The sequence below is a fragment of the Chelmon rostratus genome, chromosome 1 (genome assembly GCF_017976325.1).
Source record: "Chelmon rostratus isolate fCheRos1 chromosome 1, fCheRos1.pri, whole genome shotgun sequence".
Lineage (NCBI taxonomy): Eukaryota > Metazoa > Chordata > Actinopteri > Chaetodontiformes > Chaetodontidae > Chelmon > Chelmon rostratus.
The window spans coordinates 33,439,903-33,453,627 of record NC_055658.1 but is presented as its reverse complement, the minus strand read 5'-3'; the positions used below and the strand labels follow the sequence as shown (position 1 = coordinate 33,453,627).

The window sequence follows — 13,725 nt, the reverse complement described above, 5'->3', positions numbered from 1 at the left end:
GGGTGAAGACAAACTGCAGATGATGTTTTTTTTTTTTCTATTCTTGAATAAAGAGCAGATCAAGGAAAACTGGATTATGGACGCGGTTCTGGACTGAAAGCAGCCACATCATGAGACTGATCCACGGGAGGGAAAGTGAGACGGTGTGAAACAATAAAATGAAGCAGAGATCTTCAAACCGACGAGATGTTCCACTCACGCTGTGTTTTCAAATGGCTGCTGCAGGATCTGAGCGGCGTGACGTCACGACGGCGTGACGAAGCTGCGGCTGAAATAAAGTCTGCCGACGAAGAGCCGAGCAGCTTCAGTTCGTCCAGGCGTAGGCGTACAGGCCGTTCTCCTTCCAGAGCTGACACCGGACCGCCGAGTAGTTCTGGACCACCGACAGCCTGTCGGACAGGAGAGCGGTGGCTGCTGGGTATTCTGGCCATTCATCCTCCATCTTACCTGGAGGAAGAGGAAGAGGAGGGTCATCAGTTGTTATTTGAGGCTTTATTTTCAAGATCTGCACAAAATATCACATGTGTGTTGTGATCCAAAAGAACCTTTACACATAATGAGAAAACCAGTCTGGACCTCTACTGACCCCTGCTGGTGGCCGGTGTGTTGTTTTCAAACATCAAACACACTGATCACACCTAAAACACTAATTACACTTTACAGCTACACGAGTGTTTGAGTCCACAACAAGCAGGGAAGAGAACACCAGAGGCAGGAAGCGTGTTCACCTGTTTTGGCGAAGGTGACGAGGTGGCGTGTGACGAGATCCTGGAAGTTCTTGTCTCCGTCGGACAGAGGTTTCCCCAGGACGGACTCCAGCCCCCCGAAGAACGACACGACGTCCAGGCAGTGGAAGGAGAAGCGGCTGGGGAACGGCAGCAGGTCGCCGGACGTGTTGACGGGTCCCGACGGCGTGTGCGTCACCACGTATCGATACACGGGACTGGTCAGAGCCGCTGCAGACAGGAAGAGGCTTTAGGCAAAATATAACACTGAAGAGGTTTGGTACATACCTGCAGGATCAGGACTTCAGTTTTCACACCTGCTCGTTCTCATATGATCTTTTATAATCTCACAAGAACGAGTCCTCGAGTCCGTCCAGTGTTCATCAGCTGTTTCAAACGCCAAATATTTACAGACCACACCAGACGAAGTTCTTAGAGGGCGAGTCTTTTTAAACTCTAATGAATCCCATTAAAGACTAAACAACAACGTCATCCGTCTCTGACTTCCTGTCTGTGTTCTCAGCTCCAAGCTCATTGGTTCCCACTGAAGATGTAGACTGTTTGGGACTATTTTCAGCGGCGGATGGATCCACAGTTGGTGTAGTGAGTGTTTGTGGCAGCAGAACGGTGTGTGTGTGTGTGTGTGTGTGACGTGTTTTAATGGAGCTCTGCGGCTCAGAGGAGAAGATCCATCAGCCTGTGATGAACACACACATCACTGCTGTTCTTGCACCACTCTGACCCCTGACTTCCACTCTGACTCTCTGTTAGATTTGCTTTGAACACATTTAGCTACGAGCTCACGGTTTGTTTAAAATCAAAGAAAGTCTGGACATTAACTGCAGATCTAAAACAGACAGTTAAACAGTTTCACGGAGCTTTTCAGCCTCTCAGGTCAAAGTTTTGGTTCTATTTCCTGATGATGTTTTCATCAAACTCATCTAATGAAGCAGCAGACAGGTGGAGACCAGCTGGGGAGCTGCTAAACAGCTGAAAGCAGAGGAAATATTGGGCTTAATGGGATGAAAGTGCTGCTGTGTGTCTGCTGGATGTTCTCTTTGTCAGGTCAGAACACGTGAAACACTGTCTGTTGTCCAAATGTTATCAGTTAAAGGTTCCCCGTGGAGAAAAATGAGCATTAAGGCGAAGGAAAAGTGTTTGGTGAAAAGTCCACCGGCTCCTCTAAAGCGGCTGCGCAGTGAGTTAAGGCTCATTTTTGGGCTCATCTGTCCCGGTCCTGAACCTGGACCCTGCCGGTCTTCACTTCACCGCTGGTCACAGATTTAAAGCGCTTCACGGGGGGCAGTCGTGTGAGAGCGTTTCACGAGTTTACCTGCAGCCCTCCAGGCCAGGTCGTTGTTGGGACAGGTGACCCTGATGTCGGACACCATGGTGGTGTAGGTCCTCTCTGGACAGCGGTCTGTGGTGGGGCAGGGGGCGGAGCTCGGATACAGCTCCAGCGCCTCTTTGGGGAGACTCTCGCTGAAGGACTGAAGTTTATCTGTGTGGAGCAGAGACGTGACAGAAGTGCAGACAGAATCGTCCAAATATGCAGTTAAATATTCACCACGCGACTAATCGCAGCTGTGCAGAAACGCCTCCATGTTTGACAGGAGAGCGTCTACGTCCGACCACCTCGTCCATTTTTCTTTAAACTGAACGACTCTGAAGACCTGTTCTTTTCTCTGAACAGCAGAAACTGCTCCCTTAGCTAACGGCAGTCTCACAAACTAGTCCAGAGGCTGTTCTTTAAATATTCAGCAGCTTTCTGTGCACATCAGCTCGCATAACATGCTAACAAGTTGGACTTGTTGCGAACAGGTTCTGCACAGTTTTACGTGATCTGGGACTGTGAGCTCAACATCGAGCGTCTTTTTCTTCTCTTCTTTAATTAATGTTTGCTGGTTAATTCTACGAGTTCCAGATGAATCATTGAAAATATGAACGTGTTGCGCAGGAAGAGAGAACAATCAACCCAACACTTCAGACCTGCTGTTACCTGTTACAAACCACTGGCTGTCCCCCCACGTCCACATGGAGATGTTTTCAGCCGGGGGGCTGCAGAGGAAATGCAGAGGATGAGGACGGTTTGATCTCAGTAACAGCTGACACAGGTGAGGCTGGACCAGGTGAGCTCTCACCTGAAGTCAGCTTCCTGCTCTGTCGTCCCGATGACAAAGGGGACGTCGCTGTGGTCTCCTTTCTTCTCCCACACCTCGAACGGCGGAGCTTCGAGGACGTATCCGTCCACCACCGCGACCGGGCCGACGAAGCGCCCTCTGACGGGGAGGTCCGTCAGGTCGTCCGCGGCCCAGGACGGGTACTCCTGCCACGGGACGGCCTGAGGAGACAAAGGGACCCCCGTCACGATATCAAGAGTTCTGGATTAAATGTGCAGAGAGAAGAAAAAACAGTTTGATGTGTTTCTTCATCTCGTCTTTGTTTGGCCGTTACTCCTACAGATGTGCAGGAACGCGTCTGGTACAATTATTATCAACACGTGATCACTTTAAAAGCCTCTCTTTGTCTCTTCTTGTGGGTTTTTTAGTTTTTGTGGTTGTAATTTGAGGTTAGTTAAAGGTTACATCAATAAATAATAATTTAAATGACATTAAAACAAATAATGGAACAAATTCAAACTTTTTTTCACTCTTCTCAAACTCATTTTGTTTTTCAGCTCGTCAGTGTTTCTAGTCGTTTCTCAGTTGGTCACGTGACTGCAGCTAACTTCCTTCATAGAGCTTCACCTGCTTCATCAGGATGAAGATGATGAAGATAGAACTTGCAGCCCATTGGTCACGTCACAAACACAGTTTTACAGCTGCTCGCTGTAGCTTTATCACACAAACAGCAGGAAATAGAGCTTCTGTTGGGACTATTTTTAGCGGCGGATTAATCCACAGTTGGTGCTGTAGTGAGTGTTTGTGGCAGCAGAACGGTGTGTGTGTGTGTGTGTGTGTGTGTTCATGGTGATGAAGGAACATGTTGATTGAGGCTGTGGCATTGAAACGATGCACAGTTGGTACTAAGGGGCCCAAAGTGTGTCAAGAAAATATCCCCCACACCATCAAACCACCACCACCGCCAGCCTGAACCGTTGATACGAGGCAGGATGGATCCAAGCTTTCATGTTGTTGACCCTACCATCTGACTGTCACAGCAGAAATCGAGACTCATCAGACCAGGCAACGTTTTTCAATCTTCTATTGTCCAGTTTTGGTGAGCCTGTGTGAACTGTAGCCTCAGTTTCCTGTTCTTAGCTGACAGGAGTGTTAGCGGCGTGGTCTTCTGCTGCTGTAGCCTGTTTGTCTCAAGGTTGGACGTGTTGTGTGTTCAGAGATGCTCTTCTGCAGACCTCGGCTGTAATGAGTGGTTATTTCAGTTACTGTTGCCTTTCTGTCAGCTCGAACCAGTCTGGCCCTTCTCCTCTGACCTCTGGCATCAACAAGGCATTTTCACCCACAGAACTGCCGCTCACCAGATATTTTCTCTTTTCCGGACCGTTCTCTGTAAACCCTGGAGATGGTTGTGTGTGAAAATCCCAGATCAGCAGTTTCTGAAATACTCAGAGCAGCCCGTCTGGCACCAACAACCACGCCACGTTCACAGTCACTTAAACCACCTTTCTTCTCCATTCTGATGCTCAGTTTGAACTGCCGCAGATCGTCTGAACCATGTCTACATGCCTAAATGCATTGAGTTGTCATGTGATTGGCTGATTAGAAATTTGTGTTAACGAGCAGTTGGACAGGTGTACCTAATAAAGTGGCCGGTGAGTGTACATTCACTGCCGGTTTGGTTTCATGAGGTTTGTCGACAAGAAGAAAAAGCAGAATAACACCAGACTTCGTTAACAGGTGGAGGGAAGTCTGGAATACTTTACTTAAACAAAAATAAAGACTAAACTGGGACGTAAATTTCACTCTCGGCTCGTTTCGTGGAGAAACTCAAAAAAAACATTCGAATAAAAACAAGAGACGGCAAAAACTAAATATTCTGTGCAAATTGTGGGAGTGGACCTGAGTGACAGCTGGAAAAATAATGTGACATTTTAAAAGCTTAATAACAGTAATAAAGAGTTTGATGGCTGCTGCACTTGTAAAAGTTCAGGACTCATCTTTTCCACTGACGGGGCTCGTATGTTATTTCATTTCATAAAATACATTATTCATAAGTCTTCCTGGGGTTATGGTGAGACATGCTTTAAAATCTCTCTGCTCCTGCTTCTCTGCAGAGGATCTCTTATTTAATAAATCTTAATGGGCTTTCTGAGTGAAGGTGTGAAATTACAGCTGCAGATTTCAGCCTCTGGAGTTTCAGAGAAACGGTGAAAAATTGAAATTTGATCCATTAAGTTTAGCGTCCAGCTTCTTCATTAACTGTCAGAGTAAAATTAGAAACATTCAGGTGCTCGGATACCTGGGAGTGACATTATGGTCCATCAGGAGGAAGAGCCATTTCAGAGTTTATCAGATGTCTCTGCATCACGAAGATGACTCAGATATTTTATGAAATCCTCAAATGTTAAAGGGAATAATAAAGAGAACAGCTGCCGCGCTCTCGTTCATACATTTTACAGCCGAACTCGCTCCGAGTCGAGTGGAACTGCGAGGAAAGTGAGGACGTGTCTTACCTGCAGGATCTGTCTGACGGACAGACGTCTGAGGCAGGTCGGGTCCGTGCAGCCCGTCTTCTTCAGGAACGCCAGGTTGTCGGACTCGGCCTGCTCTAGCGTGGCGTTGTAGACGTACGAGCCGCTCATGTCCACCGCCGCGTGGAAGAGTCCCTTCGCCAGCGGAGACATCATGAGGGTCCACACGGATGTCCCACCTTCCACAGAAGGACAGCAGGGAAACACTTCAGGACGGGATGAAGACTCAGACCGGTTCGGTTCTGACTCGTCATGTCAATGAAACGATAACCCCGTCAGTGTGGTGTTGTTTCGTCCAGGTGAATCAGACTCTCCTCTGTGATGATCGTTCAGGCAGGTCTGAACACAGACCCTTTAGAGGAAGTGGTCTCGGTCCCAGAGCAGTTCGTTTGTGGTTTGTGATCCGGCCTCGATCTGACCAACGACAAGGCCTGTTCTGCAGGTTTGAGCTAAACGGCTCCCGTCGCCTGGTGCTAACAGCTAGCCCCACCTGGCTAACGAGCTACGCTGCCCTCACTGAAACCACACTGTAAAAATACTCAGTAAGAAGTAAAAGTACAAAAGTATAATGAGGAAAAAGCACTCAATGATCCACTCTAATTATTACAACACTGGAGGAGGAGCTAGTTTTAATGATGATGATTAATCAGCTAATGATTGTTCTCAGTATGGATCAATCTGATGAGTATTTGTTCTATATTACAGGCACAAATGAGCTCAAACCTCATTTAACTTCACGTCACGTTGAATGAACAATAACTGAGGACTCAGCGGTTTGAGCTACATCTTCATACGCTGTAGGACAGTTTGTTTCTCATCACGTTTTAACAGTTCTTCATGTTTCGTTTTGAGAAAATCTCGACTTGCTCAGTAACTGAACCTGTTAAACATCAGTAGACGTAAAGAGCAGAACATTTCCCCTGCAGGTGCAGTCCAGCACCTCAGACTGGTCCTTCAGGACTGTAAAGCACTTTGTGTTTGAAATGTGCTGTGAATAAACCCTCTCTGCCACAGGATGGACTTTAATTATGACGTTCCCCTGTTCTCACTGGCTCGTTAGCATGTGGCCACAGTGATTGGTCGGTCTCCTCTTTGACCACGGCTCAGCTGCGCTGTGGGACAGTCAGTCAAACGTGAAAACCTTCATGGCAGCCGTGTTACACGTTTCATGTGCTGTTACCTGAGCTCTGTCCAAAGATGGTGACTTTCCCAGGATCTCCTCCAAACACGTGGACGTTCCTCTGGACCCACTTCAGAGCTGCAATCTGGTCCATGAAGCCATAGTTCCCTGTGGAGGGGGGGCGGGGAGGGATCGATTAGCAGCCTGCTTTGATGTGGCCTTGTTTCCGGCGTCCCATTTTCTCTGTCAGAAACAAAACCAGCTCGCCGAAGCTGCTCCGGCAGCTCGAACTAAATTTAACTGTTTTCAAGCTGAGGGAGGGGGGAACTGGGCCAAAGAATCAGGAGGATTCAAAATTAGACAAGCGGAAGATGAGGAGGACTCGTGCGCCCTGCCATCACGCCATCGTGCCACGGGAGACTCTTTCATTTAACGGGTCATTTCACATCAAGGTCACGGCGGGCGGATCTGGATTATGTAACAGGCGTCACGCAGCTCGACTCACAACACGCTAATTTGTGTCCCACAGAGTGCGAAAATGCAAACATCCACAGGGAGGAGACGGCGTGAGCTCCAGCTCACATTAACATTCATCAGGGATTCACATCTTAATGGAAAGGCAGACTATTCAGGTTTCAGCAGCACAATGTAAACGCTATAAATACTTCAAGAGCCTCCTCAAGTGGTAAATAGCTCGCAAGAAAATGGCCACTCTGCCTGCTCTAACGTCTGGAACACAACACCGTGTGCTGTAATGGTCGGATGTGTTAGCTGTTAAAAGCTTTCTGGAGCTGAACAACAACAAAAACTGCTGCCAAAACTTCCTAATGTGTGTTTTTAACTGAGTAACGAACTGTTCGCTCACCGAGTCTCACTTCAGTCATTACACGCTGGTTACGCAGTGAGTGTACTCTGCTGTTTGCACAAACAGGAAATGGTGTCATATGCACAGATGAAGCTTGACCGAAGTCTGTGCTAGCCAGTGGCTAACAGTTAGCACGTGGTCTGAAAATGGGACAGTTTTAGTTTTCTATCTGGTCGCCTCTGAGACAGCAGCAGGTCAACGTTAGCTCGCACATCGACTGAATGCTCAGTTCAGATATTCATGTTCCTCTCGGGATGAAGAACTGGGGCGCTCATGTAACTCATCTTCTAGCAGGTCGAAAACTTTATTTAACGACCTGCAGAACTAATGAGATTCCCATCAACCTCGGCTGTACTTTCTGTCTTATGCTAAATAGCCAATGTTAGCATGCTAAAGCTCTAAACTGAAGAAGGTGAACATAGTAAACATTACACCCCTGATAAAGTCACCATGTTAGCAGCATAGCCATTGTTAGCATGCTAGCATGCTAGTGTTAGCATTTAGCTCACAGTCTGTGTTTGGACTTTGGAAACGTTGCATAAAATGCAGCTCAGATCTGTTGTGGTTTATAAACGCAGAAACAAATGACTGGTTGGGGTCTAAAAAGAAGGGTACCATGACTTAAAGAGGGGTACGTCTGGAGGCACATCAGCTTGATTGACAGCTGTCTCAGCCACTCACATCACTTGCTGATGCTTGCTCATTCCACTTCGCAGCAGTTTTTAGATTATCTGGCTCCAGTTTAGGTATATACAGGATAGCACGGAGACTGCATGCGCTGCACTGACTGACCTGAGGTGTTTTTTGGAGAACCTTCTCTCAGCATCTCCAGCGCCAGGAAGCCGAAGGCGTTCAGTCGGTAGTTGAAGCTGACGTAAACCATTCCCGTGTCGGCGGCGAGCTTCTCTGTGGGCGAGTAGTCCTGCTCTCCTCCACTGAGCATGTGCAGGTACCCTCCATGGATCCAGACCATGACGGGCAGCTTGGCGTCAGGCTGCAGCGTGGGCGTCCACACGTTGACGAAGAGGCAGTCCTCCTGGCCCATCACCTTCCCGTCGCTAGACAGCGGCCGCACCTGAGGACACATGCTGCGGAAGCGGCCCGCGTCGGTTACCTGGCTCCTGCACAGCGGTTCGGCCGGCGGGGCCCAACGCAGGTTACCGACGGGCGGAGCAGCGTAGGGGATGCCCTTAAAGGAGAAGGCTCCATTCTTCTGCAAAACAAGGAGACATTGAACCAACCACACACACATCTGTTGAACTGTTTTCAACCTGCTGAAGCTTATTGATTTCAGTATTTACAGGATCAATCCTGCAAAATACTTGAATATCATATCTGGTTTTTCCTGTCAGGCCCAAGCAGAAACCTTTGTGGCTGCAAAATGAAGATAACGCTGCAGCGGCAAAAGCTGCAGTTCCTCAAATGGCCACTTGAGGCTGACTCCAAAATATCACATATTAAAATGTCTTGAACTTCACAGCAGAAATAAACACGCTTACTCGACTAAATGTCCACTAATAAAATGTGCAGAGAGAATGAAACAGAGCCTTTGTGTCCCTGTAAACCAGTGATCCACGAACAGGACCAGGACCAGGACCACGTCAGGAAACATCAGGAGGAAAACTGAAAGTGATGCTTTAAGATAAAATTAAATATTCAGCAAAAAAGATTTTAATGACGAGCTCCGCTGTGTTCATTCCTGCATAATGAGCACTTAGATACACAAGTGATGGAGGAGGGAGGGTTAAAACCAGGAAGCAGAGAAGATGATGTGTTGAGTTAAACTGTGGACGAAGTCGGACTGAGAGACAGAAGACGTCTGAACAAACGGAGGTTTAAAGTGAAAGAGGTCAGAACCGGCTCTTATATGAAAGCAGGTGATGGACTGTACATGAAGAAAGGCGGAGTCCGTCTCTCCGCCACTTTAACTCACGTGTCGTCCTCTGAACTCTCCGCAGAGCGTCGACACCTGAGCGAGGCCCGGCGGCAGCGTCTGGGCCACGTAGCCCAGGTAGGTGGCGAGGGAGAGCAGAGCGAGCACGCCGAGGCAGATGAGGAAGATGCAGCGCCTGGAGAGCACCAGGAGGGGGTTGATGTAGTGTCTGTGCCGGACGTACTGCACCTCCTCCTCCTCCTCCTCCTGCACCAGGTAGCGGTACTCGGTCCTCTCCGGGACCTCGAACGCATCCTCATTCATCTTCACTCTGAGGGGGGACGCAGAAAACAGCTGACCTGAGATCAGATCTGATTCGTCCTGCTACACAGAGCACAGGTGCAAACAGGAACACATTAATGGACATAAAACACAAGAATAAAATGGAGAGTTCGCTCTAAAAGTTCTCAGTTTGAGAGAGTTTTCTTGTTTTGTCGTGTTTCTCAGACCTGGAACATGTGACACTGCTGAGTTCAAGTTCATTAAAGCCTCGTTCTGATGTGACGGGACTGAAGCTGCGACTGTTTTCTGTCCTCTCAGAGGCTCCATTTCAAACACTTTGCCTCTCAAATGTAATGGAGTATTAGTACAAAGTACCACCAAAAGGAAATATACTTAATTACTTTCCACCACCGGGCAGAAAGTATGTAACTAAGCACTAGCCAGGGTAGTTAGGTGCTAAAATACTGCTTTTATTCAGTGAAAATAATGCAATAATATATGAAGTTCAGGCCCAAACAGCAGACAGTCCACTGTATGATGAGTACTTTTCCTTCTGACAGTTTAACTGCGTTTTGCTGACAATTTCTCTGTAAATCAGTGTCTGATAATGTCAGATTAATAGTTAATGATCAACTCTGAATATCTACAGCAGTAAAATTCAACATTAATGCAGCAGTAATATTAATCCAGAGACATCAGACATGATAGAGAAACACTGACAGGAACATGAACTCTTTTACTTCTCATACTTTAGGTAGTTTTTCTTTTGATACTGTTTCATTAATTGACTTTTACTGCAGTAAAGTTTTGTCTGCAGGAGTTTTACTTGCAGTGGAGTATTTTCACAGTGTTGTATTAATACTTCTACTTCAGTAAGGATCTAAATACTTCTTCCACCACTGGATACTGTACTGGCCGCGCGCAGGAAAGGAAATCTCTTTCCTTTCCTGTGTGCGCGTGCGTGCGTGCGCGGAACAATGAGCGGACGGGACGGAAGAGAAAGCGTTAAAGTAAATAGAAGTTTCTTTGTTCACAGCAGGTGAATCTGAGGTCTTGTAATCTTTATTAAAATAATTAAAACGCTTCACAAACTTCAGAGTGTTTCAGTCAAACACTCAGCAGCGTGTCTGCAGCCTGAGCTGGAACTAACGCACCAGACTGCGTTCACAAAACGCTCATTTTTACTGCTGACTGAACGTCGCTGCTGTCAAACTACATTCAGGCCTGAAACGCACTGTTCACGCAGTTTCCCTCCCGTAAAGCCATGAACTTCCTCTCTCCAGCTCTTCCTCTCTAACTCTTCCTCCCGACACTCTGCAGCACTTCAGAGACCCGCAGAACAAATGAAAACAGGGAAACCTGTTACTCACCACGTCCCGCACACACACACCGACCGAACACAAAGTCCTGCAGACAAACAAAAGTTGACGCATTTGGGTTCAGGCTGGGCGGAGCGCGCGAGCCCTGGACCTGATGTCTGCTGTTAAAGAGACAGAGCCTCAACTCACGTCACGTGACGTCACAGCGACCTGCTCACACAGGTGCGCCGCGTGTCCACCAATGATTAAAAATTCAATTAAATATCAACAGTGTGACATGGAGCCAAAAGCTTCCAGTGCACTGACAGTCAGTGTATTCATAGAACAGATTTAAAAAGGAATGACATAAAGCACAGAGATAATTATGGAATAAATAAATCATTTTAAATAAAAGTATTATAAACACAAGAGGATTATTGAACAGAGAACTAATTAATAATTAATAAGAGACAAAAGTCACTAAATTAGGTACATTTACTTCAGTGCTGTGCTTTGACATACCTGTACCTGTATGTCAAAGTACCTTTTACTCCACTACATTTACAGCTTTAGTTACTCATTACTTTTCAGATTTCTTCCTGTCCAGTGAAAAGCTCGTATCTCCAGATGTGTTGATGTTGAATGTTTGTGATAAAGTGAAGGATGAAGTTTTCCTTCATGTCTTCTTCAGCTAAACAAACTGTTTAGCCTCTTGGATCAGCTGAAAATGCATCGTCACACAGCTGAAAACAGGCTGTTTTTCTGAGATACGAGGTTCTCACAGGACAAACATGTGATGATCTTATAGAATATGATGCATCGCTGCAGATTAAACCAGCCAACAGGATATAAAGTAGTTCAGATGAGCTCACGCTGAAACATCTGGAGCAGAGTGAGTACCAGCTGTGCTCTTGTTGTTTGGTGTCCACATTTTTAAAAGGGTTCGGGTGCCGACCATAAAGACATATCATCCCATAAAAATACAACTAACACGCAGTGGGTTCATTTGTCTTTGAATATTGTCTGACTTCCTATTCGGTCCACTCGGCCCACTGAAGACATCAATCACATGTGCAGTAAATAGTTAATTTCCTCAAACAGCTGCTCGCTGTAGTTTTTATCACACAAACAGGAGGAAATAGAGCGTCTGTTGGGACTATTTTCAGCGGCGGATGAATCCACAGTTGGTGCTGTAGTGAGTGTTTGTGGCAGCAGGACGGTGTGTGTGTGTGTGTGTGTGTGTGTGTGTGTGTGTTCATGGTGATGGAGGAACATGTGTGAAGCTCACTCATGTGTTGTAATGGAGCTCAGAGGAAGAAGATCCATCAGGCAGTGATTCACACACAGAGAAGTGAAGCCTCACCTGGCTCATTGCTCAATTATCTACCTTCAGTCTGTTGTTGGCCACAATCAATAACTAGCATCCATAATGAGCGCTGAGAGCGGAGTGGCTCTGTCACCCCAGCCTCACAGAAACCACATTAGTGAAATCAATGCGGATTGATGCTGAGGACGGCTGCGTGGTCCCACTCCTCCCCTCCTAAGTGTTTTTACTAATTGTTTGATCAGAGGATTGACTGAGAGTCCTGGAGGGCTGAGCTTCTGCACCGTCAGCCTCTTCACAGTGATGTCTGAGGAGAGTTTAACCACGAAGGGAATAATTAGATTAGATTAACCAATAAGGCCTGAGAACGAAGTCAGCGTTGTCGTTTAAGAGTCAGCTGAAGCAACGGGAACAGAAACGCGTCAGCAGGTCGTCCCTGATCATCTGGTGTGATCTTTGTGAGGTCTGCATCAGTTTTTTCTCAAAATGTGAAGTGATAGAAAGATGAGACCAGTAAACCTGGTGTCTGTGGGGGTCTAATGGGAGGGTCAGGTGAGGTTCACGTCTGTGGGTCTGGAGGTGTAGGACTGAGTATTAGACAGATGAAGACTGGCTTCATCTCCAGAGCAACGGCGGCTGAGCATCATGGGTAATGTAGACTTCTGCTATTTCAAAAACTGAACAAACCGACATTATTTCTCAGAGGTGAAGAGACGTAATTAAAAACATGGCCGTATAGACACAGAGGGATGTGCGACGCGTCAGTGTTTGACGACTTGGAAATGAGAACAGGTAGGAAGAAGATTAAAAAGTTTAAAGGTCAGGTTCAGAAAAAACACAAGAGAATCATGAGGAATGAATGAAAGTGTGTGTTTGTAAGCTGCACATGTTAGCACGCTCCTGATGAGACCAGCGGCGTGCGGCGTGCGGTACAGGTGCTTCACTTTGACATACGGTTTCAAAGTATGAACCATCAAGAGTAAATCTGCTCTCAGCTGCTGGTCGGGTTTGTTTTTCTGAATGTGCTCCACTGGTTCGAAGGACGTAACCATATTTAGCTTTGTGGCGCTGAGCCTCTGAGAGTCGCCGTCAGCGCAGACATGGAGTCTCTCTCATTCCCCAGAAAGCGTCGATTCAGCAGCGGCAACATTTCCCTTCGCAGTGTGATGAGACGCGATTGGAGGAGAGAAGAAGCAGAATGATTGGTTTCACTTTCACCCAGCTGGATGATTCAGAATCTTGTTTTCTCTCCGGGTGGAAGCATTCGTCTCCAGCAGCCAGCCAGGACGCCACGATTACACGGTGACTTATGAATGGAGGCGGAGCATGGCTGTGTGTGTGTGTGTGTGTGTGTGTGTGTGTGTGTTACTTGTGTTGTGGGGACATGAAAGTGTTTACACAGTCAACTCACTGATGGAAATGATTCAGTTTTAGTCTGAAGACTTCAGGGTTCAGGTTGAGATAAAGATAAGCCTCCTGGAATGATAATAATGGTAATAATAATCAATATAAAGTGATGGAAACAGGACGTGTGTGTGTGTGTGTGTGTGTGTGTGTGTGTGTGTGAGATCAGGTGAATCGTCTAAG

At 46.8% G+C, this 13,725-nt stretch overlaps 1 protein-coding gene across 2 annotated transcripts; it reads right to left on the bottom strand.

Annotated features, from left to right (window-relative positions):
- On the bottom strand, window positions 1-10,990 carry si:ch211-71n6.4 (para-nitrobenzyl esterase). Of its 2 annotated transcripts, XM_041938442.1 has the most exons (10): window positions 10,887-10,990; window positions 9,295-9,565; window positions 8,154-8,574; window positions 6,557-6,664; window positions 5,359-5,555; window positions 2,867-3,066; window positions 2,725-2,783; window positions 2,059-2,226; window positions 729-956; window positions 1-447 (listed from the first exon to the last, which is right to left on the bottom strand). In XM_041938442.1, the coding sequence occupies exons 2-10, from the start codon at window positions 9,556-9,558 to the stop codon at window positions 305-307; spliced, it is 1,788 nt and encodes a 595-aa protein (XP_041794376.1). In that variant the 5' UTR covers window positions 9,559-9,565; window positions 10,887-10,990; the 3' UTR covers window positions 1-304. The 2 variants fall into 2 exon arrangements, with proteins under 2 accessions (XP_041794376.1, XP_041794386.1); XM_041938452.1 differs by lacking the exon at window positions 10,887-10,990 and having other exon boundaries at window positions 9,295-9,588.
- Between the last annotated feature and the right edge of the window lie 2,735 nt (window positions 10,991-13,725).